At 43.0% G+C, this 26,017-nt stretch overlaps 1 protein-coding gene across 2 annotated transcripts in view; it reads right to left on the reverse strand.

Moving 5' to 3' along the window:
- Nucleotides 1-26,017, reverse strand: part of RPN2 (ribophorin II) — a 69,913-nt gene that overhangs the window by 34,920 nt on the left and 8,976 nt on the right. For both annotated transcript variants that reach the window (XM_069752289.1, XM_069752288.1), the window contains exons 2-4: nt 18,022-18,215; nt 16,469-16,564; nt 16,211-16,386 (exon numbers count right to left, since the gene is read on the reverse strand). In XM_069752289.1, the coding sequence (XP_069608390.1) occupies nt 16,211-16,386; nt 16,469-16,564; nt 18,022-18,215 (466 nt within the window). The remainder of the gene's footprint in view (nt 1-16,210; nt 16,387-16,468; nt 16,565-18,021; nt 18,216-26,017) is intronic.

A 26,017-nucleotide genomic window follows, 5' to 3' on the forward strand; every position in this document is an offset into this window, starting at 1 on the left:
ATGCGAACCTCCCACTTCCATCTCCAATACTTCTCTCGTGCTGTGCCAGATTTATGGAATGCATTATACCCCGGAAGATACTTTTAATACCAAGCCCCCACATTTTAAAGCGCGCTTTAAAAACAAATCTCTTTGGAAGGCATACCATCTCCCTTCACTAATCTAACTCTGCATGTCACCCAGTCTAGTTTTTCCTCAAGATTCTGGTCCCTTATTCATCAGTCTCCACATCCACACGCACCCAACAGAACTTGGCAGCTGTACTTAGATATTGGCTGATGACCGGATCATGCAGCTTTATATCATAACTCCTATTATAATGATGGCTGGATCATACAATACAAGCACTTTATCTTTTGTGTCTCCACTATTTCCTCATAAATTGTAAGCATAGCCCTCACTCCACCTGTAACAGTTAAACTATGTGTTACTTTATAATGTGAAGATTGTTCCAGCTCCTTTTCGATTACAAGTCCTTTATTTATCCATATCCTTAAAAATCATCCCTGCACAAAAGGAAATGTGAACAGCGACAAAAACCTGCTAATAGCAACGCGTTTCAATCTAAAAGATCTTCATCATGGCTATCTACATACAAATACAGAGGAAGTATATATACAATGCTTTAGCAAATCTCAATGAAACTTCAGATCACATGGTCTAATCGCAGGTCCTGCAAGCACAAATGCAGAGGAAGTATATACAATGCTTTAGCAAATCACAGTGAAAATTTCAGATCACATGATCTGATCGCAGGTCCCACAGGCAATGCAAACATGCAAAAACCATATAATAGCAATAAAAAAGAGCAAAAATAGATTAAAGTTAACATTTTAACAATAATGGTACATAATTTCGTTCCTTTTGTTAAGACCCAAAGGCAATCTAGTTTGTAAATTATATATCCGGTACGCCTCCCTTGTGAGGAGGCGTCTCTTAATGTCTCCTCCACGGACAGACTTCTTTAATAGCTCAATCCCCTGAATGAACATGGCAGAAATATTACCTTCGTGGTGCGTTGCAAAATGTTTAGAGACCATAGATATATTTCTATTAATGGCATTAAAATTTGTAATATCCCTCAGGTGTTCCGATATCCTTGTTTTTAATTTCCTAGTTGTACACCCAACATATGCAACCTTACATTCCCTACACCCAATTTTATACACTACATTCTCAGAATGACTGTTGATAAACTCTTTTATGTTAAATTCCTATGTATTATTGTAATTAGTAAAAGTTTTGCCAGTCAGGCTGTGAACGCAAGTGGTGCAAGACGTAGTGCCGCACTTATAAAATCCCTTGCAATCCAGCCAGGTTTGGGATCTAGGTCTGGATAGGAACAATCGTGGTGAAATTATATTACCAATTGTGGGGGCTCTACGTGACACAATATTAATTCCCTTGCTTAAAATTTTAGCAGTTTCCTCGTCTTCCAATAATACAGGCAGGCGCTTATGAATAATAGACTTAATGTCTGAAAATTGGGGGCTAAATTGAAGGCACACAAATGGTTTTTCTTTTCTTAATATTAATTTTGTTCTTATTTTTCTGTAATAACAAATCAGCCCTCTCTTTATTGTCCAATATTTTGCGAGCCCTATCAAGGCACCACTTGGGGTATTTGCGTTTTATTAGTTTATTTTCAAGGGCATCAAATTCTTTAATCCGATCCTCTTCCTTGAAGCAATTTCTTTTAAGTCTTGTAAATTCCCCGATTGGTATAGACTTTATTGTATGCGTAGGATGGCTACTTTTAGCGTGCAGCACTGTGTTGCCGCTAATTGGTTTAATAAATGTTCTACTGTTAATTATTTCCCCATCAATCCCACTCAATTCCAAATCCAAAAATGATATCTGATTTTTGGCGCATCTATGGGTGAATCTAATACCAAGCTCATTAGTGTTAATATATTCAATAAACCCAGGTATGGCAGATACATCGCCGCCCCAAATAATGAGTAAATCGTCGATGGATCTGCCATACCATACGAGATCTGCCAAATGGGGATTGTCCACCGAATATATGTATTCCTTCTCCCAGAAACATAGTTAAATTAGCAAGGGACAGGGAGTATCTCGCTCCCATGGGCACTCCAGTGTTCTGTGCAAAAATAGCATTATCAAATGAAAAAATATTGTGTTTCAAAAGAAAAAAAAGTAACTTGTAACGCAAATTCAATTAGATCATGTGAATATAAATTTGAATTAGTAAGGTGGAACTGTAACGCCCTCATGGCTAAATCATGAGGGATGCAGGTGTAAAGGGAGATAACATCACAACATAACCATGAAAAACTGTCATGCCAGATTTTTTTTAGAAAAAATTCTAAGAACCTCACGGGAGTCTTTGATATAACCTGGAGATCTAATTACAATGGGTTGCAAAAGCGAATCCACCCATTCGCACAGGTGTTCCGTCATAGAGCCCATACCAGAGACTATGGGTCTCATGGTCAGTGGTCCCTGTTTGTGCACTTTCGGTAAACCATACAATATGGGTAATACAGGAGAAGAGACAAAAAGATAGCTTGTTTCTTGGATTGTACTCCCAGAGTGAGACCTTCTTCAATGATTTTTCTTATTTCATCATTATATTCCTGAGGCTACGTTCAGACTAGCGTTGCGCGCCGCTGCGTCGGCGACGCAACGCACACAAAAACGCGGCAAAACGCACGCAAAAACGCTGCGTTTTGCGACGCGTGCGTCGTTTTTTGCCGAAAATCGGACGCAAGAAAAATGCAACTTGTTGCGTTTTCTTGGTCCGACGCTAGCGGCAAAAAAGACGCAAGTGTTGCAAAACGCAACACACAAAAACGCATGCGTCCCCCATGTTAAACATAGGGGCGCATGACGCGTGCGTCGCCCGACGCTAAGGCGACGCACACTAGCAGAACCCTAGTGTGAACGTAGCCTTAGTAGGATTTCTCATTAACTTTTCATAAGTCTCTATATCCGCTAGCATTTCCTGTATTTTGTCTCTATAATCATCTGCCTTCATGACAACTATCATACCTCCTTTGTCACTTTTTTTAAAAACAATATTTTTATCTCTTTTAAATCACGTAAAGCCTTTCTTTGTTTCATTGTGAGATTGTTATTTTTACTTTTTTCAGGTTTGGAACTTAATTCATCCTTTAATTTCAACAGATCTTTTTCTATAAGCTCTTGAAACCTGTCCATACTGTCAACCCTAGTTTGTATAGGGTAAAAATAAGGATTTTTTGACTTGAAGGTTTTAGATTGATTTATTTTATCTCCACTCTCTTCCCGTTCCATAGATAAATCATGTAGGCATACAAGTGCTACTTGGACCCTGAAGTCCAGCTCTTCATATTCGTTGATGATTGCATTGGTTTCATTCGCATACATTTTGGTTTTTGCATGTTTGCATTGCCTGCAGGACCTGCGATCAGATCATGTGATCTGAAATTTTCACTGTGATTTGCGAAAGCATTGTATATACTTCCTCTGCATTTGTGCTTGCAGGACCTGCGATTAGACCATGTGATCTGAAGTTTCATTGAGATTTGCTAAAGCATTGTATATATACTTCCTCTGTAATTGTGTGTAGATAGCCATGATGAAGATCTTGGGATATTACAAATTTTAATGCCATTAATAGAAATATATCTATGGTCTCTAAACATTTTGCAACGCACCACGAAGGTAATATTTCTGCCATGTTCATTCAGGGGATTGAGCTATTAAAGAAGTCTGTCCGTGGAGGAGACATTAAGAGACGCCTCCTCACAAGGGAGGCGTACCGGATATATAATTTACAAACTAGATTGCCTTTGGGTCTTAACAAAAGGAACGAAATTATGTACCATTATTGTTAAAATGTTAACTTTAATCTATTTTTGCTCTTTTTTATTGCTATTATATGGTTTTTGCATGTTTGCATTGCCTGTGGGACCTGCGATCAGATCATGTGATCTGAAATTTTCACTGTGATTTGCGAAAGCATTGTATATACTTCCTCTGCATTTGTGCTTGCAGGACCTGCGATTAGACCATGTGATCTGAAGTTTCATTGAGATTTGCTAAAGCATTGTATATATACTTCCTCTGTAATTGTGTGTAGATAGCCATGATGAAGATCTTTTAGATCGAAACGCGTTGCTATTAGCAGGTTTTTGTCGCTGTTCACATTCCCTTTTGTGCAGTGATGATTTTTAAGGATATGGATCAATAAAGGACTTTTAATCGAAAAGGAGCTGGAACAATCTTCACATTTCTTACGTCTTCAAGCTGCTGCTACGTCTGGGTCAGGACGGGTTCACGTGCTCCTGTGGTCTGTTGGTGAGCTGACTGGGCCTTTGGCCCCTGTATTTCTTTCTATTGATATAATGTTACTTTATAATGTCTTTATTGTTTGTACAAGTCCCCCATAATTGTTAAAAGCTGTGGAATATGTTTTTGCTATATACAAAAAAAAATAGCACTTTGTCATGCTAAAGCCAAAAATATAGGTTTTTGACTGAGGTATCCACATTTATCAGGGAATTCAGACTTCAGCTAAGAGAGTTATTCACACTAGCAGGGGCGGATTATCAGAGGGTCAATCTGGGCGGTAGCCCAGGGCCCAGTGGTGTGGGGGGGCCCTGGGCTTCCGCACAGATTGCCCGCCGGCCGCCGCCATCATCATACTACACAGTGTGGTATACTGGAGTCTGGCACCAACCAGCCACCCAGGTCAGACTGGTGGTGCCGGCGCCGCGGCGTTATCATCTCCTGTCCTGATTTATGTGCGGCCGTGCCCCTGCCATCACTGCCGTGCCGGGAGCCCCCCCGGACCCGGTGGGCAGAGAGAGGGGGCCCGCATCGGGCCCCGTCTCATCTGCTCACCGGGCCCCTACCGGCGCTGCCTGCGGCGGTTTCCTATTGCCGTGCGGGCGCGCCCGCATGGCAATAGTTAACAGCCGCCAGCCAATTGGAGGCTGGCGGCCGAAGTCGGCCGCAGGCGCCGCGCAGACGTTGCCGGCGTCTGACGTCATAGTCAGTCGCTGGCGAGTGCGCGCTGCTTGGAGGGAGCTCATCGCCTGGATCGCTGGTAAGGTGAGGAGAATTTTTTTTTTTTTTTTTTTATAACCTAACGGTACCGTGGAGGTGGAGCGGAGGAGTCGGACACTGGGGCAGGCTGGGGGGCAGATTGCTGTACACACTGGGGGCAATGCTGGGCCTATGAGCAGGCAGGACACAGTCTCTGGGGGCCTGGGCAGTCTGATTTCTGGACAGTGGACACGGGGCAATGATGCTGGAAGAGGACACAGTCTGGGGACTGGGGCAAATGATTGCATTTGCTGGACACACTGGGGCAATGCAGGAGACACTAGGGGGGGGGGGGCAATGCTGGGGGACACAGTCTGTGTACACACTGGGGGCAATGCTGGGCCTGGGAGCAGGACACAGTCTCTGGGGCAGTCTGATTTCTGGACACACTGGGGCAATGATGCTGGAGGAGGACACAGTCTGGGGACTGTCTGGGGCAAATGATTGCATTTGCTGGACACACTGGGGAACTGCAGGAGACACTGGGGGGGGGCAATGCTGGAGGTCACAGTCTGGGAACTGGGGCAGATGATTGCTGGACACACTGGGGCAATGCTGGAGGACACAGTCTGGGGCATATGATTGCTGGAGACACTGACTGGGGCAATGCTGGAGGACACAGTCTGGGGCAGATGATTGCTGGACACTCTGGGGCAGATTGCTGGACAAAGTGTGGGCAATGCTGGACAATTGGACATACTGGGGCATATTGCTGGACAGGACACACTGGGGGCAATGCCTGGACAGGACACACTGGGGGCAATGCCTGGACATACTGGGGCAGATTGCTGGATACACTGTGTGGAGGCAATATGCTGGACACACTGGGGGTAATATGCTGGCCACACTGGGGCAGATTGTTGAACACCCTGTCATGGGACAGGATGGAGATGGATGGGGCAGGATGGGGAAATCATATGGGGTAGAATGGATACTCAAGAGGGCAGGATGCGAGAACATATTGCAGGAGCTAGGAATGAGATAAACGGGGGCCAGGATGGGGAATATTATTTCCGTAGGGGCTAATTAAGGGATATTATTACTGCAGTGATGTATTTATTTTATTTTTTGAGCATACTGTTTTAATTGGGGGGGTGGTCCTGTTACTGTGCAGAGTGACACTATATCGTCTTTTTTTCTTCATGTGGTGTAATGTTGAAATTGGGAAAAATTAAGTAATGTGTTCTGCAAGCGGAGCTCGAGATAACTGTGTTATTTCCTGCAGAAACAACAAACAAGCCCTGGCTGGAATAAATGATGGCGGTCTGTGCTTCATGACAGATGAAGGACTTCACCTAGAGACGTCACTGGTGAGTCAGTGTTATCTATACTGACACTATACACGGTAAACCAGGGGTGTCAAACTGCATTCCTTGAGGGCCTCCGCTCAGAACATGAGTGTTTTCAAGATTTCCTTTGTATTGCACAAGGTGCTGGAATCATTCTGTGCAGGTGATTAAATTATCACCTGTGCAATACAAGGAAATCCTGAAAACATGACCTGTTTGCTGCCCTCGAGGAATGCAGTTTGACACCCCTGCTGTAAACCATATACAGAGCTCCTGTGTATAATGTCGCCAGTGATCGCTGTATAACCTCTACACAGACACTGCATACCAATTACAGATCTCCTGTGAATACTGGCAGATATGGTGACAGTATTTTGTTGTTTTATTTTTTTTATTACTGATCAGTATTGTAGTATTCAGTCACTATGTGGTGGTAAAATGTGGTCTGGAAATGGTGTTGTGGTATTTGTCCCTTGTATGTGCTATTTGGTCACCAAGTGGTGGTAATATGTGCTCTTGACATGGTGTAGCGGCGGTATTTGTTCCTTGTATGTGATATTATTCGGTCACTGTTGTGGTAATATGCGGTCTGGTCATGGTGTAGCGGCATTTGTTCCTTGTATGTGATATAATTTGATCACTGTGGTTGTAATATGTCATCTGGTCATGGTGCGGTGCTATTTAGATGAAAGCTATGACTGGGCAGTTAACTTACAGGGTTACAGTCTGTTTAGAAAGGATCGTAAAAATCGGAGAGGAGGAGGGGTTTGTCTCTATGTAAAGTCTTGTCTAAAGTCCACTTTAAGGGAGGATATTAGCGAAGGAAATGAGGATGTCGAGTCCATATGGGTCGAAATTCATGGAGGGAAAAATGGTAACAAAATTCTCATTGGGGTCTGTTACAAACCCCCAAATATAACAGAAACCATGGAAAGTCTACTTCTAAAGCAGATAGATGAAGCTGCAACCCATAATGAGGTCCTGGTTATGGGGGACTTTAACTACAAGGATATTAACTGGGAAACAGAAACCTGTGAAACCCATAAAGGCAACAGGTTTCTGCTAATAACCAAGAAAAATTATCTTTCACAATTGGTGCAGAATCCAACCAGAGGAGCAGCACTTTTAGACCTAATACTATCTAATAGACCTGACAGAATAACAAATCTGCAGGTGGTTGGGCATCTCGGAAATAGCGACCACAATATTGTACAGTTTCACCTGTCTTTCACTAGGGGGACTTGTCAGGGAGTCACAAAAACACTGAACTTTAGGAAGGCAAAGTTTAACCAGCTTAGAGATGCCCTTAATCTGGTAGACTGGGACAATATCCTCAGAAATAAGAATACAGATAATAAATGGGAAATGTTTAAGAACATCCTAAATTGGCACTGTAAGCGGTTTATACCTTGTGGGAATAAAAGGACTAGAAATAGGAAAAACCCAATGTGGCTAAACAAAGAAGTAAGACAGGCAATTAACAGTAAAAAGAAAGCATTTGCACTACTAAAGCAGGATGGCACCATTGAAGCTCTAAAAAACTATAGGGAGAAAAATACTTTATCTAAAAAACTAATTAAAGCTGCCAAAAAGGAAACAGAGAAGCACATTGCTAAGGAAAGTAAAACTAATCCCAAACTGTTCTTCAACTATATCAATAGTAAAAGAATAAAAACTGAAAATGTAGGCCCCTTAAAAAATAGTGAGGAAAGAATGGTTGTAGATGACGAGGAAAAAGCTAACATATTAAACACCTTCTTCTCCACGGTATTCACGGTGGAAAATGAAATGCTAGGTGAAATCCCAAGAAACAATGAAAACCCTATATTAAGGGTCACCAATCTAACCCAAGAAGAGGTGCGAAACCGGCTAAATAAGATTAAAATAGATAAATCTCCGGGTCCGGATGGCATACACCCACGAGTACTAAGAGAACTAAGTAATGTAATAGATAAACCATTATTTCTTATTTTTAGGGACTCTATAGCGACAGGGTCTGTTCCGCAGGACTGGCGCATAGCAAATGTGGTGCCAATATTCAAAAAGGGCTCTAAAAGTGAACCTGGAAATTATAGGCCAGTAAGTCTAACCTCTATTGTTGGTAAAATATTTGAAGGGTTTCTGAGGGATGTTATTCTGGATTATCTCAATGAGAATAACTGTTTAACTCCATATCAGCATGGGTTTATGAGAAATCGTTCCTGTCAAACCAATCTAATCAGTTTTTATGAAGAGGTAAGCTATAGGCTGGACCACGGTGAGTCATTGGACGTGGTATATCTCGATTTTTTCAAAGCGTTTGATACCGTGCCGCACAAGAGGTTGGTACACAAAATGAGAATGCTTGGTCTGGGGGAAAATGTGTGTAAATGGGTTAGTAACTGGCTTAGTGATAGAAAGCAGAGGGTGGTTATAAATGGTATGGTCTCTAACTGGGTCGCTGTGACCAGTGGGGTACCGCAGGGGTCAGTATTGGGACCTGTTCTCTTCAACATATTCATTAATGATCTGGTAGAAGGTTTACACCGTAAAATATCGATATTTGCAGATGATACAAAACTATGTAAAGCAGTTAATACAAGAGAAGATAGTATTCTGCTACAGATGGATCTGGATAAGTTGGAAACTTGGGCTGAAAGGTGGCAGATGAGGTTTAACAATGATAAATGTAAGGTTATACACATGGGAAGAAGGAATCAATATCACCATTACACACTGAACGGGAAACCACTGGGTAAATCTGACAGGGAGAAGGACTTGGGGATCCTAGTTAATGATAAACTTACCTGGAGCAGCCAGTGCAAGGCAGCAGCTGCCAAGGCAAACAGGATCATGGGGTGCATTAAAAGAGGTCTGGATACACATGATGAGAGCATTATACTGCCTCTGTACAAATCCCTAGTTAGACCGCACATGGAGTACTGTGTCCAGTTTTGGGCACCGGTGCTCAGGAAGGATATAATGGAACTAGAGAGAGTACAAAGGAGGGCAACAAAATTAATAAAGGGGATGGGAGAACTACAATACCCAGATAGATTAGCGAAATTAGGATTATTTAGTCTAGAAAAAAGACGACTGAGGGGCGATCTAATAACCATGTATAAGTATATAAGGGGACAATACAAATATCTCGCTGAGGATCTGTTTATACCAAGGAAGGTGACGGGCACAAGGGGGCATTCTTTGCGTCTGGAGGAGAGAAGGTTTTTCCACCAACATAGAAGAGGATTCTTTACTGTTAGGGCAGTGAGAATCTGGAATTGCTTGCCTGAGGAGGTGGTGATGGCGAACTCAGTCGAGGGGTTCAAGAGAGGCCTGGATGTCTTCCTGGAGCAGAACAATATTGTATCATACAATTATTAGGTTATGTAGAAGGACGTAGATCTGGGGATTTATTATGATGGAATATAGGCTGAACTGGATGGACAAATGTCTTTTTTCGGCCTTACTAACTATGTTACTATGTTACTATTTGTTCCTTGTATGTGATAGTGTTCATTTTAAAAATTGAAAAATAAATCAAAATATACCCAAATTGTATTGCATATTTTAACAAGTATATAATAGGTTACAGTAGAGTTGGGCACGGCCCAAAGTGTCTACCGTGTTTTATGATGGCGTCTTACAAAATCTTTTGGCCAAAACAAAAGCTGCCGGCTATATGTGTGATCTGGTGATGGGAACTGTTAATGTGTGATAGGTGAGAAGTGGAGTTTTTTCAAGAGAGAGCGGTGGGACTGTGGACAGTTCAAGGGGTGGAGCGTGGGCAAAGTCTCAAGGGGGCCTCGAAAATTTAGCCAGTATGGGGCCCTGAAATTTCTAGTGACAGCCCTGCCAGTCCAGGGTAAATTACCCGGGTACACACACCAAATGCATTAGGTGTACACAGTTTTTAGAAACTTATAGTTCTTCCTTTCTTGTAGGTATTCAAAACTCAAGTACATACCATTGTGCGCTTCCTCTTGAAAGTACCAGCCAAACTGTAAGTTCTTTACAAAACACACACACAGGCTGACACTGCAACCATTTTTAGTTTACTAAATTATTCAATTTTTCTCTCTCTTACACCGTATCATCCTATGCCCCTAGATGCATTCTTTACAAAAATCCGGTGCTCAGAAAAGAAAAGAGCAGCGACAGAGAACTCAACAAATACATGAAGAGGTTTCTAAAATTCCAAAGTTACAGAGTTTCTTTAAAAGAAAATCTGCAGAATCTGATGGGCCAAGTCAAAGTGATGACAATAACAAAAGCTGTGATAAAGATACATCTCCATGTCAATCATCTGATGACACAAATTCTTTAATTATATTGCCCCAAAAACCTGATGCCGAGCCAGAAAACACAATTGAAGAACTGGACCATGCTCAGGAAGTTGTGGAAGCTGTTTCCGAGTGTTCATCAGATATTGGGCTGTGGGGTGAAAAAATTTCAAAAGAAATGCAAGAATATTGTATTGCTAAAGGAGCTACTTTTTTCTAAAACTCTGAGGCAGACTTCCTCAACTCTGCTGTGCTTACCACTGCTAACTATCATAGGTACTGTAATAAAAAATACTTCACACATGTAAACCCCAAAACTAATGAAATGTCATCACGAAATTGGCTATGCTATTCACCATCTCAAGGTAAATTGTTCTGTTTTCCATGTAAACTGTTTTCTAGCAAGCGTTGTGCATTTGCTTATGGTTTTAATGACTGGAAACATGGGGAGGACAGGCTAGTTACGCATGAATGCAGTGAGAACCACAAGCAAGCTGTCCTATCAGTAGTGAGCAGACAACAGGTCGGTTAGACTGTCAGATGCTTTTGCAAATGGAAAGCGAAAAACTATACTGGCGTAAAGTGTTAAAGAGATCCCTTTCAGTTATAATGTTCCTTGCTGAAAGAGGGCTTCCTTTCAGGGGGAAAAATGAAACAATTGGTTCTTCTCACAAATGGGAATTATCTTGGGTTCATGGAAGTAATGGCGAATGTGGATGAATTCCTAGATGAACATATAAAACTACATGCAAATAAAGGCAGGGGGCATACGTCTTACTTGTCTTCTACTGTCTGTGAGGAACTAATACAGATTTTAGGAACCAATGTCCTATCACTTATTGTGCAGGAATTGAAGAAAGCTAAATTTTACTCAATCTCTGTGGATTCTACACCAGATGTTTCAAACTGTGATCAACTAACATTTATAGTCCGTTATGTTTTGCCTTCTGGACCAGTTGAAAGATTTTTACAATTCATTCCTGTTATTGGTCACACTGGCAAACAAATAGCCGAGTTGATTGTTGGTATTCTTTCAAAAAACGAAATCGAGATTAAAGATTGCCGTGGCCAGTCTTATGATAATGCCGCCAATATGAGTGGAAAATACAATGGGGTCCAAACACATGTCAGGAATGTATGTCCTTATGCCACATTCATTCCCTGTGCGGCCCATTCCCTTAACCTAGTAGGGAAAAATTGTGCTGAAAGTATTCCAGAAATTTTCAGATTTTTCAATGTTTTGGAACAAATTTATGTCTTTTTTTCAGCATCTACTGGTAGATGGAGAGTACTGGTAGACAAACTAAAACCCCTTGGGCTACCAGTTTTGAAACCGCTTTCTACCACAAGGTGGTCAGCTAGATATGAGGCAGTTTTAGCTTTGTACAAAGGTTACCAGCCAATATGTGATATTTTACACAGTATGACTACAGATCCAGACTTCAGTTCATGTAAAAATGAGGCCGAGGCTTTGGGTGAGAAGTTAAGTGAACTTGATTCTACTTTTATTCTCGTGGTGTGGCATACAATTTTGGATCGGTTTCATAAAACCAATTTGTCCCTACAAGAGGCAGGTTTAAATTTAAATACTGTTGTGGCTTTACTTCAGTCTTTGTTAGACTTTGTCAAGAGTCTGAGAGAAGAATTTGAGAAATATGAAAATGAGGCGGTCAAGATTTGTGGCCATAATATGTATAATTCTTCTGTACGTCGATTTCGGCAGAGAAATCGGCGCTATGATGATGGTAACTCAGAAGCATTTGTCTTAACCCCAAGGGATAAGTTCAAAATTGAAGTTTTTATAGATCTCATAGACAACCTAATAAGTGGCCTGAGTCAACGTCTTGGAGCATATTCAGATGTTTGCTCCAAATTTGGCTTTTTGTCACATTTGTCAAAACTTTCTCCATCAGAGATTAAAGAAGCAGGAAGCATTCTTGTTCGTTCATATCCAGAAGGCCTAATGCCAGGTGTAACTGAAACAGAGTTAGTTCAGTTTTCAAAATTTTTATCCACCTCCTTTGTAAGAGAGAAGACAGGAAAAAACCAATTGTCTGAACTGAATTTGTTTCTACTTCTACACGAACATAATTTAACTCAGACATTTTGTAACACTGAAATTATACTCAGGATATATTTTGAGTATGATGGTGTCAAACTGTACTGGCGAAAGGTCTTTTTCAAAACTCAAAAGAATAAAAAATGAGCTTAGGAGCCAAATGGGCCAAGAACGGTTAAATCACCTTTCTCTTTTAAGCATTGAATGCAAACTTTTGAAAACCCTTGACGTATACCAAATAATTGATGAATACAGTGCAAAGAAATGCAGGAAAAAAATGTGTTAATTTTGGCTTAAAAAAAAAAATTGGGGGTTTTACATTCCGATGAGACATAAATTCAAAGCGTAAAATTACCCAATTATGGAAATAACAAGGATGGAAGATGGAAGGGGATGCTTACTTTTGCTAAAAAATCCTGATAATATATTTGAATACTGTCTTTCATCAGACTTTTAGGCTATGTGCACACGTTGCGGTTTTTACCGCGGAACTGCGGCCTATTTTGATGCTGCGGGTCCGCAGCAGTTTCCATTGCGTTTACAGTAAACATGTAAACCAATGGGAAACCGCTGTGCACATGCTGCGGGAAAAACCGCGCAGAAACGCAGCGGTTTACAACCCGCAGCATGTCACTTCTTTGTGCAGAATCGCAGCGATTCTGCACACATAGAAATGCATTTATTCGCTTACTTCCCGCATGGGGCTGTGCCCACCATGCGGGAAGTAAGCGGATAAGGTGCGGGTGGTACCCGGGGTGGACTCTCCTCCGGGTCCTGGGAACCATATTTGTGGTAAAAAAAAGAATTAAAATAAAAAATAATGATAGACTCACCTCTCAGCGCTGCACGCGGCCGTCCGGTCTCAGGTTTGCTATGCGAGCAGGACCTACAGTGACGTCGCGGTCACATGACCGTGACGTCGCGGTCACATGACCGTGACGTCACGAAGGTCCTTCTCGCATAGCATCTTTGGAACCGGACCGCCGCCTGCAGCGCCGAGGAGACCGGGACGTCAGAGGGTGAGTATAACAATTTTTATTTTATTTTTAACATTACTATTGATGCTGCATATGCAGCATCAATAGTAAAACCAGTGCAGGAGTAAAACCCGCAGCGGAAACCGCAACACAAACCGCGATAAATCTGCTGGGATAACCGCAGCAGTTTTGCCCTGCAGATTGATCAAATCTGCTGCGGGAGAACCCGCAGGGACCCGACGCTACGTGTGCACATAGCCTTAGTCATTTACTTTAACTTATACCAAACACTATCTAGTGGTTGGTATATTATGTGTACCATATTATAGCTTGTCTCATAAATAACTTGATATAGACAGAGAGCTTATGCTTCAGATGAAAAATAACAGCTTGTCATTTCATATACTGTATCTCATTCAGAGTGATACATTTAAGGAGGCGTTTTGAAGAGGATCCGGATAGGAGTCTATCCAGCAGGTCCAAACATTATAGGCTGATTCCAGAATGTCAGCCTTTGTGGCTTCAATGCCCTACATCATCATCTAATTTTCTTTTGACTGGAGATAAGAAAACAATGAGTTTTACATTGTGCAGCAACGTGGATTCTATTACATAGAAAAGGCAAGTTTTCCTAATCTGGAAGTGTTTTCTATTTGTCTTGCATGTTGTCTCCGGGTTAGGATTGGTCTCTTGGAGTGTCGCCTTCTCCCCGTGTTTGATGTTAACCAGTCTCTATTAACACCCCTTGGTTGAAGGTTAAATTAACATATAGCATTTAGTAGTGATATGCCTGAAACTATTGCTGCTGTGGTTGAGTTTACATTTTTGGAGAAGATACTTTGATCTATAGTTTCTGGTTCTGGCAGCTTTTGAAATGTGCGTGTTTAAGTAATATTTAATATTTATATAAGTTATGCATTTGACACTTTTGTCATTGATTTGACTGTATTGATTTGTAATGAAAATGTGATACTTAAGGGTAAGTTAGTTCACACAGGGCTTTTTTGCTGTTTTTTTTTTCTGCAGGAAAACCTGATCATATAGGCAGGAAAGAAGCTGCCTCAAAAACGCAGGTTTAGGTGCATTTTTGGTTCTTTTTTTGTTGCGTTTTTGTTGCGTTTTCTTTTTCTTTGTACATGCTAATGTCCTTGGATTTTCAGCAACACATAATGATACCTGCTTTTTTGCTGAGTTTTTTTCTATACCCATTCTAGTCAATGGGTGAAAAAACGCAGCAAAAACGTTGAAGGAAGTGACATGCTCTATATCCAAAAAACAGTAGTTTCTGCTTTACTGCGATCACACAAAAACAATGTGTATGTATGACATTTCTGAAATCTCATAGACTTTGCTGGTATTATAAAAAGCAGCTGAAAATTTGCATAAAAAAGGCTGAAAAAACGCCCTGTGTGAACTTACCCTAAATGTTTTTTCAACTGTTTTGCGTTGCACTTTAGATGAGAAACTTGCGAAAATTTACAACAGTCTTGTTTACAGATTAAAATTGGACTGTTCAAAACTATGGTTTAAAGTGTTTTTATTTTTGTTTTGTTTTTCTTCCTAACTGAAGGGTAAATTGACCACATCAATGGATGTTTGACAGGTTATAGTTTCACACAGCAACTATTTTTCTTGAATAATCAGGTTCAGGAATAACATGACCCTCCCACCGATCACATGACCCTCCCACCGATCACATGACCCTCCCACCGGTCACATGACCCTCCCACCGGTCACATGACCCTCCCACCGGTCACATGACCCCAAACCCCCCCCCCCGTCACATGACCCCCTGTCACATGACCGGGGGGCCCACAATGTCTGAACAGCCCGGGGCCCTGGCTACCCTTAATCCACCCCTGCACACTAGACATGTAGGGTCCCAGCAGCGTGTGGTTGCTGGGCATGCATGAAATGGCCAAATTATGTGCTAAGCGTCTCAATTTTTTCTTATTATCCAAAGCAGTATTGCTATTCATATTTCATACACGGTATTCCATGTCTACATGCTTTAGAGTGCAAAATTTTTGTATATTGCATATGGAGGTGGCTGCTCCTGGTATGCACCTGTTCACATTAGCTTTGAAGTGCCATTCAGTCTTGTTATTTGCATGTTTGTGCTACGTTAATAAAATTATGTATATATTTTACACAGGGTAGTGCAAGCTGTGTATACATCTATATACACCCTGCTGTATACACACAGATACACGGGAGAACTGTTTCTGCATCAGCAAGCACAGGAGCAGTGTGCTCTCTGCTGAATGGAGCACCAACCACCCAAAGCAGGCCATGCCAATCTGTTTTCAGTGCCAGGAACTCAGTGAGATTTTGACATGACATTATAGGAAGTCAAGAAATTATCTGCCAGAGATCATTTGACCAGGAGAGCAGCTCGAGTTACAGAAGAAATTGAGAAATCAAGATATTTAATAAAGTGCTTATCTATGGCAGTTAGTCACTTGAATAGGACTTGTAAATTAGTGGTCAATCCTTTTAACTATGCAAATATCTACAATATGGCACTGCTGGAAAGTTAGCTTTGAGTTGTTTTGCAGAGATACTTACGCCAGGACATTCTCTTCTTTACTGAGTCTGGTGGTCAGGGCACTGACAACTTCTTGTGAGGCCAGAGGCAGGCCAAAGCCATTGAGTGCCCCTACTGCATGGTAGATTTGGGTGACGGAGGAATCCTCACTGACAGCACCAAGCAGCAGGTCTCTGGTTTCATTAGAGATAGGTACCTGGGAAAGTATAGTGGACATCAGAAGCCTGACAATATTAAAGAATGAAGCAGAGTAACCCATCCTACCTCTGATGACCTACCTCACATTGGGATAGGGCTTGACTGGACTGAGCAGCGTAAAACAGTGAATCCACATTACTGGTATCAACGTTAGAGCGAATAAAATTACAGGCGGCCTATGAGAGGAGAAAAAAATAGATGCTGAAAAACAAATGCAGCACAACACCGCAACCACCTCAATACATGTAACCGATGGGTGTTACACATCTCAGAAGTACAGTATGATGGTGAACTATGTGAACCCCTTCCCTCATGGGGAATTTTCCATGTTTTGCGTCTTTGTTGTTTTCCCTTGATATAGCCTTATGAGGGCAAGTTGTAATGTATTGACTAACTCCATTTATTTAACCACGCCTAGGATTGTCTATGGGGTAATTCATGTCAGATTTTTCCCCTAGACCAAGTGTTTCGCGCAAAAGCACTGAGACTTGTCAAATATTGATCAGTGTGTTGGCTCAAACAAGTCTATAGATCAGTGGAGAGGGTCAAAAATGGACACAACTTGGAGGGTTCTCAAGATTCTCTTATCAAGCATCCTTATCAAAAATGTACCACATCTGGATGGCATCCATCGGTTACTTTTATCATCCAACAAACACTGATGAAAAACTGATGAAACTGATGATAAAAACCGACACGGACCAAAAACATTGATGGTGAATGACTGACTTAATAAACTGATGAAACTCTGTTCGTTCTTTCATGTACAAGAATAATCCCTGACTTGTGAAGGAGCCGTAACACAGCTAGCATCCAGTGTGTTTGCAGCCGGCTAAGCTCCTGAGGCCCCCATACAGACGTATGACGTTCATATACGGAACACACTGGGAATGGGTTAAGGCAGAGCGGACACCAGAAATAAAAAAAAACTATATATGTTAAATTGATATCTGGGGTACATACTTTTTTCTCCTATTGAGAAATGGTACGTTATGCACGTGGACCGATATAAAATGTAGCTTAACATACCTTTTTTGTTAGTTTTGTTTTAGGCGTATAGCTGCTAAAATGGATAGGAGACATCATCTGCATATATCTCTCAACATATTACTATAACAAGTAGTCATGTTAAGTCACACTGTGGAAAACATACTATGAAAAGCCAGCCAGGGGTTAGACAAATTGGATGACTAGTCCAAAAGGCCAGTAACCGTGCAACTTCTACTTGACAAGCTTCCCTAGACTGATAAGGTAATTCCTGAGATGCATAGCCCTGGCCAGTTTATCACAGTATGTGTTTCTGAAAGGTTATAGTAACATAGCTAGTATCTGATTCCATGCTGCTCGTGGTTCAGGCAGCATGCCTTTCCGGTCAGGTTCCCTTTAAGCTGCAGGATCAGTAATGGTACTGTACCTCCCTTTGCACAACTCCACAGGCTCTGTGCTTCCTTGTGGTTACTTTCCACCGAGTTACCAGCAAATTCAGACATAAATCGTTCTAAGGCACCAGAAAGATGAGTCTTTTCCTTTATTCATCCAAAATGCATCATAAAAGCAATGTTTTGGACAGGAAGTGGCATTTCTCAAGCATAAACAAAATAGCAGATGAAGCTTTTTAATTGCCCAGACTCACCTTTTCATCTGCTACACTTGCCCCAAGATGTTTAAAGCCTACAAAGTAGTAATATGCTTTCTCCATGTCAGACAGCGGGTGTTCCAAGGCATCTTTTAGTCTCTCCACATCAGCGTGGGTCAGATAGTGGCTGGGGGTCAAAGCATGTACGATGGCCAAGAGAGCGAGTCCTAACAGGAATGCTGACTGTTTAACTGTGGAAAGAATCACATTCATTGTTAGCATGAGCTACAATATTAAAACCACAAAACGTCATATTTCACCACTGTGCTGAAGAAAAAGAAAAAGAATCTGCATTTTTGAAAAATGACCACTATTAAATATGTACTTAAAGAGGTACTCCTATCTCCAAGATGCTATCCTAAAACATAGGTGTAATAATAATAATAATAATCTATAATATAACGCTGGGAGCGTCACTCTGTCCGAAGCCTTAATAGACTGCGCAGGCGCGACACTCCTAGCGTTACATTATAGAAAAAATGCCGCCGAGAGCAGGGGGTCGGGAGCACGGGGACGCCGTCTACATATGTGCGCCCTGATTATGCAAATAATCCGCCGCCATAGTAAGTTTTTACTTACGCTATTCGTTTCGGGCGCCATTGTCTTGCTCTTCCTGGTGCCGGAATCGGCGCTTGCGCAGTCCGCGCTTTCCGGCGCCATTTTCTTGAAGACATACTGCTGTGTGTCTTCAAGAAAATGGCGCCAGAAAGCGCGGACGGAATTGGCGCCTGCGCAGTCTACGCTTTCCGGCGCCATTTTCTTGAAGACACACAGCAGTGTGTCTTCAAGAAAATGGCGCCGGAAAGCGCGGACTGCGCAGGCGCCGAATCCGGCACCAGGAAGAGCAAGACAATGGCGCCCGAAACGAAGAGCGCAAGTCAAAACTTGCTGTGCCATGAGGCTGTGGCACTTCATGCCACAGCAATTTGTTACTTACGCCATTCCTTTCCGGCGCCATTGTCTTGCCCCTCCCTGTGCCGGAATCGGCGCCTGCGCAGTCCGCGCTTACCGGCGCCATTTTCTTGAAGACACACAGCACCGGAAAAGAATCAGGTAGCGTAAGTAACAAATTGCTGTGCCATGAGGCTGTGGCACTTCATGCCACAGCTATTTGTAACTTACGCCACCTGATGGGGGTCATAAACCTTTATGGAGCAGCGTATGGGGCATATGGATGGGAGCAGCACATGACAGAATGGGGGCGCAGGATGGGAGCAGCATATGACAGAATAGGGCAGTACATGACAGAACGGGGGTGCAGGATGGAAGCAGCACATGACAGAACGGGGGCGCAGGATAGGAGCAGCACATGACAGAACAGGGGTGCAGGATGGCAGCAGCACATGACAGAGCGGGGGTGCAGGATGGTAGCAGCACATGACAGAGCGGGGGTGCAGGATGGCAGCAGCACATGACAGAACGGGGGCGCAGGATGGCAGCAGCACATGACAGAGCGGGGGTGCAGGATGGCAGCAGCACATGACAGAGCGGGGGTGCAGGATGGCAGCAGCACATGACAGAACGGGGGTGCAGGATGGCAGCAGCACATGACAGAACGGGGGCGCAGGATGGAGCAGCACATGACAGAACGGGGGCGCAGGATGGAGCAGCACATGACAGGATGGGGACGCAGGATGGAGCAGCACATGACAGGATGGGGACGCAGGATGGAGCAGCACATACCAAGATGGAGACCATATACCAATATAAATGCTCGCCACCCGGGCGTAGAACGGGTTCAATAGCTAGTAATAATAATATTAGCGAATACCTCCAATCAGAAATGTAGTATAGTTCTTCTGATTCGCTATGTCACTTACCCAATATGCAGAGCATTGCAGTAGGTTAGATAACCATGGTTACGATCCGCAACATCTGTCACTATATCAGTGGTGCAATGCCCTGCATTTGGGTAAGCAACATAGCTTATAGGAAGAACAATACTACATTTCTAATTGGAGGAATTTCCCAGTATTATCATACATATTGGAATAGGATCTTGAAGATGGGAATACCCCTTCAAGCTGTTCTTATCGGCCAGGCTGTTAAATGCTATGGGGCTTACAGGGATTTCATTCACCTTTCATGGCCTCCTGTACATGATGTGTGTAGTGATGCAATTACATACAGTCATGGCCAAAAGTAGAAACACCCCTGCAATTCTGTCAGATAATACTCATTTTCTTCCTGAAAATGATTGCAAACACAAATTCTTTGGTATTATCTTCATTTAATTTGTCTTAAATTAAAAAACACAAAAGAGAATGAAGCAAAACATTGATCATTTCACACAAAACTCCAAAAATGGGCCAGACAAAAGTATTGGCACCCGCAGCCTAATACTTGGTTGCACAACCTTTAGCCAAAATAACTGCGACCAACCGCTTCCGGTAACCATAAATGAGTTTCTTACAATGCTCTGCTGGAATTTTAGACCATTCTTCTTTGGCAAACTGCTCCAGGTCCCTGATATTTGAAGGGTGCCTTCTCCAAACTGCCATTTTTAGATCTCTCCACAGGTGATCTATGGGATTCAGGTCTGGACTCATTGTTGGCCACCTTAGAAGTCTCCAGTGCTTTCTCTCAAACCATTTTCTAGTGCTTTTTGAAGTGTGTTTTGGGTCATTGTCCTGCTGGAAGACCCATGACCTCTGATGGAGACCCAGCTTTCTCACACTGGGCCCTACATTATGCTGCAAAATATGTTGGTAGTCTTCAGACTTCATAATGCCATGCACACGGTCAAGCAGTCCAGTGCCAGAGGCAGCAAAGCAACCCCAAAACATCAGGGAACCTCTGCCATGTTTGACTGTAGGGACCGTGTTCTTTTCTTTAACCCCTTCAAGACCCAGCCTATTTTGACCTTAAAGACCTTGCCGTTTTTTGCAATTCTGACCAGTGTCCCTTTATGAGGTAATAACTCAGGAACGCTTCAACGGATCCTAGCGGTTCTGAGATTGTTTTTTCGTGACATATTGGGCTTCATGTTAGTGGTAAATTTAGGTCAATAAATTCTGCATTTATTTGTGATAAACACGGAAATTTGGCGAAAATTTTGAAAATTTCGCAATTTTCACATTTTGAATTTTTATTCTGTTAAACCAGAGAGATATGTGACACAAAATAGTTAATAAATAACATTTCCCACATGTTTACTTTACATCAGCACAATTTTGGAAACAAAATTTTTTTTTGTTAGGAAGTTATAAGGGTTAAAATTCGACCAGCGATTTGTCATTTTTCCAACGAAATTTACAAAACCATTTTTTTTAGGGACCACCTCACATTTGAAGTCAGTTTGAGGGGTCTATATGGCTGAAAATACCCAAAAGTGACACCATTCTAAAAACTGCACCCCTCAAGGTACTGAAAACCACATTCAAGAAGTTTATTAACCCTTCAGGTGCTTCACAGAAGCAGAAGCAACATGGAAGGAAAAAATGAACATTTAACTTTTTAGTCACAAAAATTATCTTTTAGCAACAATTTTTTTATTTTCCCAATGGTAAAAGGAGAAACTGAACCACGAAAGTTGTTGTCCAATTTGTCCTGAGTACGCTGATACCTCATATGTGGGGGTAAACCACTGTTTTGGCGCACGGCAGGGCTTGGAAGGGAAGGAGCGCCATTTGACTTTTTGAATCAAAAATTGGCTCCACTCTTTAGCGGACACCATGTCACGTTTGGAGAGCCCCTGTGTGCCTAAAAATTGGAGCTCCCCCACAAGTGACCCCATTTTGGAAACTAGACGCCCCAAGGAACTTATCTAGATGCATAGTGAGCACTTTGAACCCCCAGGTGCTTCACAAACTGATCCGTAAAAATGAAAAAGTACTTTTTTTTCGCAAAAAAATTCTTTTAGCCTCAATTTTTTCATTTTCACATGGGCAACAGGATAAAATGGATCCTAAAATGTGTTGGGCAATTTCTCCTGAGTACACCAATACCTCACATGTGGAGGTAAACCACTGTTTGGGCACATGGTAAGGCTCGGAAGGGAAGGAGCGCCATTTGACTTTTTGAATGAAAAATTATTTCCATCGTTAGCGGACACCATGTCGCGTTTGGATAGCTCCTGTGTGCCTAAACATTGGCGCTCCCCCACAAGTGACCCCATTTTGGAAACTAGACCCCCCAAGGAACTAATTTAGATGCCTAGTGAGCACTTTAAACCCTCAGGTGCTTCACAAATTGATCTGTAAAAATGAAAAAGTAATTTTTTTTCACAAAAAAATTCTTTTCGCCTCAATTTTTTCATTTTCACATGGGCAGTAGGATAAAATGGATCATAAAATTTGTTGGGCAATTTCTCCCGAGTACGCCGATACCTCATATGTGGGGGTAAACCACTGTTTGGGCACTCGGCAGGGCTCGGAAGAGAAGGCGCGCCATTTGACTTTTTGAATGGAAAATTAGCTCCAATTGTTAGCGGACACCATGTCGCGTTTGGAGAGCCCTGTGTGCCTAAACATTGGAGCTCCCCCACAAGTGACCCCATTTTGGAAACTAGACCCCCCAAGGAACTTATCTAGATGCATATTGAGCACTTTAAACCCCCAGGTGCTTCACAGAAGTTTATAACGCAGAGCCATGAAAATAAAAAATAATTTTTCTTTCCTCAAAAATGATTTTTTAGCCTGGAATTTCCTATTTTGCCAAGGATAATAGGAGAAATTGGACCCCAAATATTGTTGTCCAGTTTGTCCTGAGTACGCTGATACCCCATATGTGGGGGTAAACCACTGTTTGGGCGCACGGCAGGGCTCGGAAGGGATGGCACGCCATTTGGCTTTTTAAATGGAAAATTAGCTCCAATCATTAGCGGACACCATGTCACGTTTGGAGAGCCCCTGTGTGCCTAAACATTGGAGATCCCCCAGAAATGACACCATTTTAGAAACTAGACCCCCAAAGGAACTAATCTAGATGTGTGGTGAGGACTTTGAACCCCCAAGTGCTTCACAGAAGTTTATAACGCAGAGCCATGAAAATAAAAAAAAAAATTATTTTCTCAAAAATGATCTTTTAGCCTGCAATTTTTTATTTTCCCAAGGGTAACAGGAGAAATTTGACCCCAAAAGTTGTTGTCCAGTTTCTCCTGAGTACGCTGATACCCCATATGTGGGGGTAAATCACTGTTTGGGCACATGCCGGGGCTCGGAAGTGAAGTAGTGACGTTTTGAAATGCAGACTTTGATGGAATGCTCTGTGGGCGTCACGTTGCATTTGCAGAGCCCCTGATGTGGCTTAACAGTAGAAACCCCCCACAAGTGACCCCATTTTGGAAACTAGACCCCCAAAGGAACTTATCTAGATGTGTGGTGAGCACTTTGAACCCCCAAGTGCTTCATAGAAGTTTATAATGCAGAGCCGTGAAAATAATAAATACGTTTTCTTTCCTCAAAAATAATTATTTAACCCAGAATTTTTTAATTTTCACAAGGGTAACAGGAGAAATTTGACCCCAATATTTGTTGTCCAGTTTCTCCTGAGTACGGTGATACCCCATATGTGGGGGTAAACTACTGTTTGGGCACATGCCGGGGCTTGGAATTGAAGTAGTGACGTTTTGAAATGCAGACTTTGATGGAATGCTCTGTGGGCGTCACGTTGCGTTTGCAGAGCCCCTGATGTGCCTAAACAGTAGAAACCCCCCACAAGTGACCCCATTTTGGAAACTAGACCCTGAAAGGAACTTATCTAGATGTGTGGTGAGCACTTTGAACCCCCAAGTGCTTCATAGAAGTTTATAATGCAGAGCCGTGAAAATAATAAATACGTTTTCTTTCCTCAAAAATAATTATTTAGCCCAGAATTTTTTAATTTTCCCAAGGGTAACAGGAGAAATTTGACCCCAATATTTGTTGTCCAGTTTCTCCTGAGTACGGTGATACCCCATATGTGGGGGTAAACTACTGTTTGGGCACATGCCGGGGCTTGGAATTGAAGTAGTGACGTTTTGAAATGCAGACTTTGATGGAATGGTCTGCGGGTGTCACGTTGCGTTTGCAGAGCCCCTGGTGTGCCTAAACAGTAGAAACCCCCCACAAGTGACCCCATTTTAGAAACTAGACCCCCCAAGGAACTTATCTAGATATGTGGTGAGCACTTTGAACCCCCAAGTGCTTCACAGACGTTTACAACGCAGAGCCGTGAAAATAAAAAATCATTTTTCTTTCCTCAAAAATTATGTTTTAGCAAGCATTTTTTTAGATTCACAAGGGTAACAGGAGAAATTGGACCCCAGTAATTGTTGCGCAGTTTGTCCTGAGTATGCTGGTACCCCATATGTGGGGGTAAACCACTGTTTGGGCACACGTCAGGGCTCGGAAGTGAGGGAGCACCATTTGACTTTTTGAATACGAGATTGGCTGGAATCAATGGTGGCGCCATGTTGCGTTTGGAGACCCCTGATGTGCCTAAACAGTGGAAACCCCTCAATTCTAACTCCAACACTAACCCCAACACACCCCTAACCCTAACCCCAACTGTAGCCATAATCCTAATCACAACCCTAACCCCAACACACCCCTAACCCTAACCACAACCCTAATTCCAACCCTAACCCTAAGGCTATGTGCCCACGTTGCGGATTCATGTGAGATATTTTCGCACCATTTTTGAAAAATCTGCGGGTAAAAGGCACTGTGTCTTACCTGCGGATTTTCCGCGGATTTCCAGTGTTTTTTGTGCGGATTTCACCTGCGGATTCCTATTGAGGAACAGGTGTAAAACGCTGCGGAATCCGCACAAAGAATTGACATGCTGCGGAAAATACAACGCAGCGTTTCCGCGCGGTATTTTCCGCACCATGGGCACAGCGGATTTGGTTTTTCATATGTTTACATGGTACTGTAAACCTGATGGAACACTGCTGCGAATCCGCAGCCAAATCCGCACCGTGTGCACATGGCCTAATTCTAAAGGTATGTGCACACGCTGCGGAAAACGCTGCGGATCCGCAGCAGTTTCCCATGAGTGTACAGTTCAATGTAAACCTATGGGAAACAAAAATCGCTGTACACATGCTGCGGAAAAACTGCACGGAAACGCAGCGGTTTACATTCCGCAGCATGTCACTTCTTTGTGCGGATTCCGCAGCGGTTTTACAACTGCTCCAATAGAAAATCGCAATTGTAAAACCGCAGTGAAATGCGCAGAAAAAAACGCGGTAAATCCGCCATAAATCCGCAGCGGTTTAGCACTGCGGATTTATCAAATCTGCAGCGGAAAAATCCGCAGAGGACCAGAATACGTGTGCACATTCCTAACCCTAACCCTAGCCCTAACCCTAGCCCTAACCCTAGCCCTACCCCTACTCTAACATTAGTGGAAAAAAAAAAATTTCTTTATTTTTTTATTGTCCCTACCTATGGGGGTGACAAAGGGGGGGGGGGGGTCATTTATTATTTTTTTTATTTTGATCACTGAGATATAATCTATCTCAGTGATCAAAATGCACTTTGGAACGAATCTGCCGGCCGGCAGATTCGGCGGGCGCACTACGCATGCGCCCGCCATTTTGGAAGATGGCGGCGCCCGGGAGAAGACGGACGGGACCACGGCTGGATCGGTAAGTATGATAGGGTGGGGGGGGACCACGGGGGGGGGGGGGGGGGGAAGGGAATCGGAGCGCGGGAGGGGTGGAACGGAGCGCGGGAGGCGTGGAACGGAGCACGGGGGGGCTGGAATGGAGCACGGGGGGGTGGAACGGAGCACGGGGGGGGGGTGGATCGGAGTGCAGGGGGGGTGATTGGAGCACGGGGGGGTGATTGGAGCACGGGGGGGTGATTGGAGCACGGGGGGAGCGGACACGAGCACGGGGGGGAGCGGAGCACAGGGCGGAGGGGAGCCGGAGCAGTGTACCGGCCAGATCGGGGGGGTGGGGGGGCGATCGGAGGGGTGGGGTGGGGGCACACTAGTATTTCCAGCCATGGCCGATGATATTTCAGCATCGGCCATGGCTGAATTGTAATATTTCACCCGTTATAAT

This window comes from Ranitomeya imitator, chromosome 2, assembly GCF_032444005.1.
Source record: "Ranitomeya imitator isolate aRanImi1 chromosome 2, aRanImi1.pri, whole genome shotgun sequence".
NCBI lineage: Eukaryota > Metazoa > Chordata > Amphibia > Anura > Dendrobatidae > Ranitomeya > Ranitomeya imitator.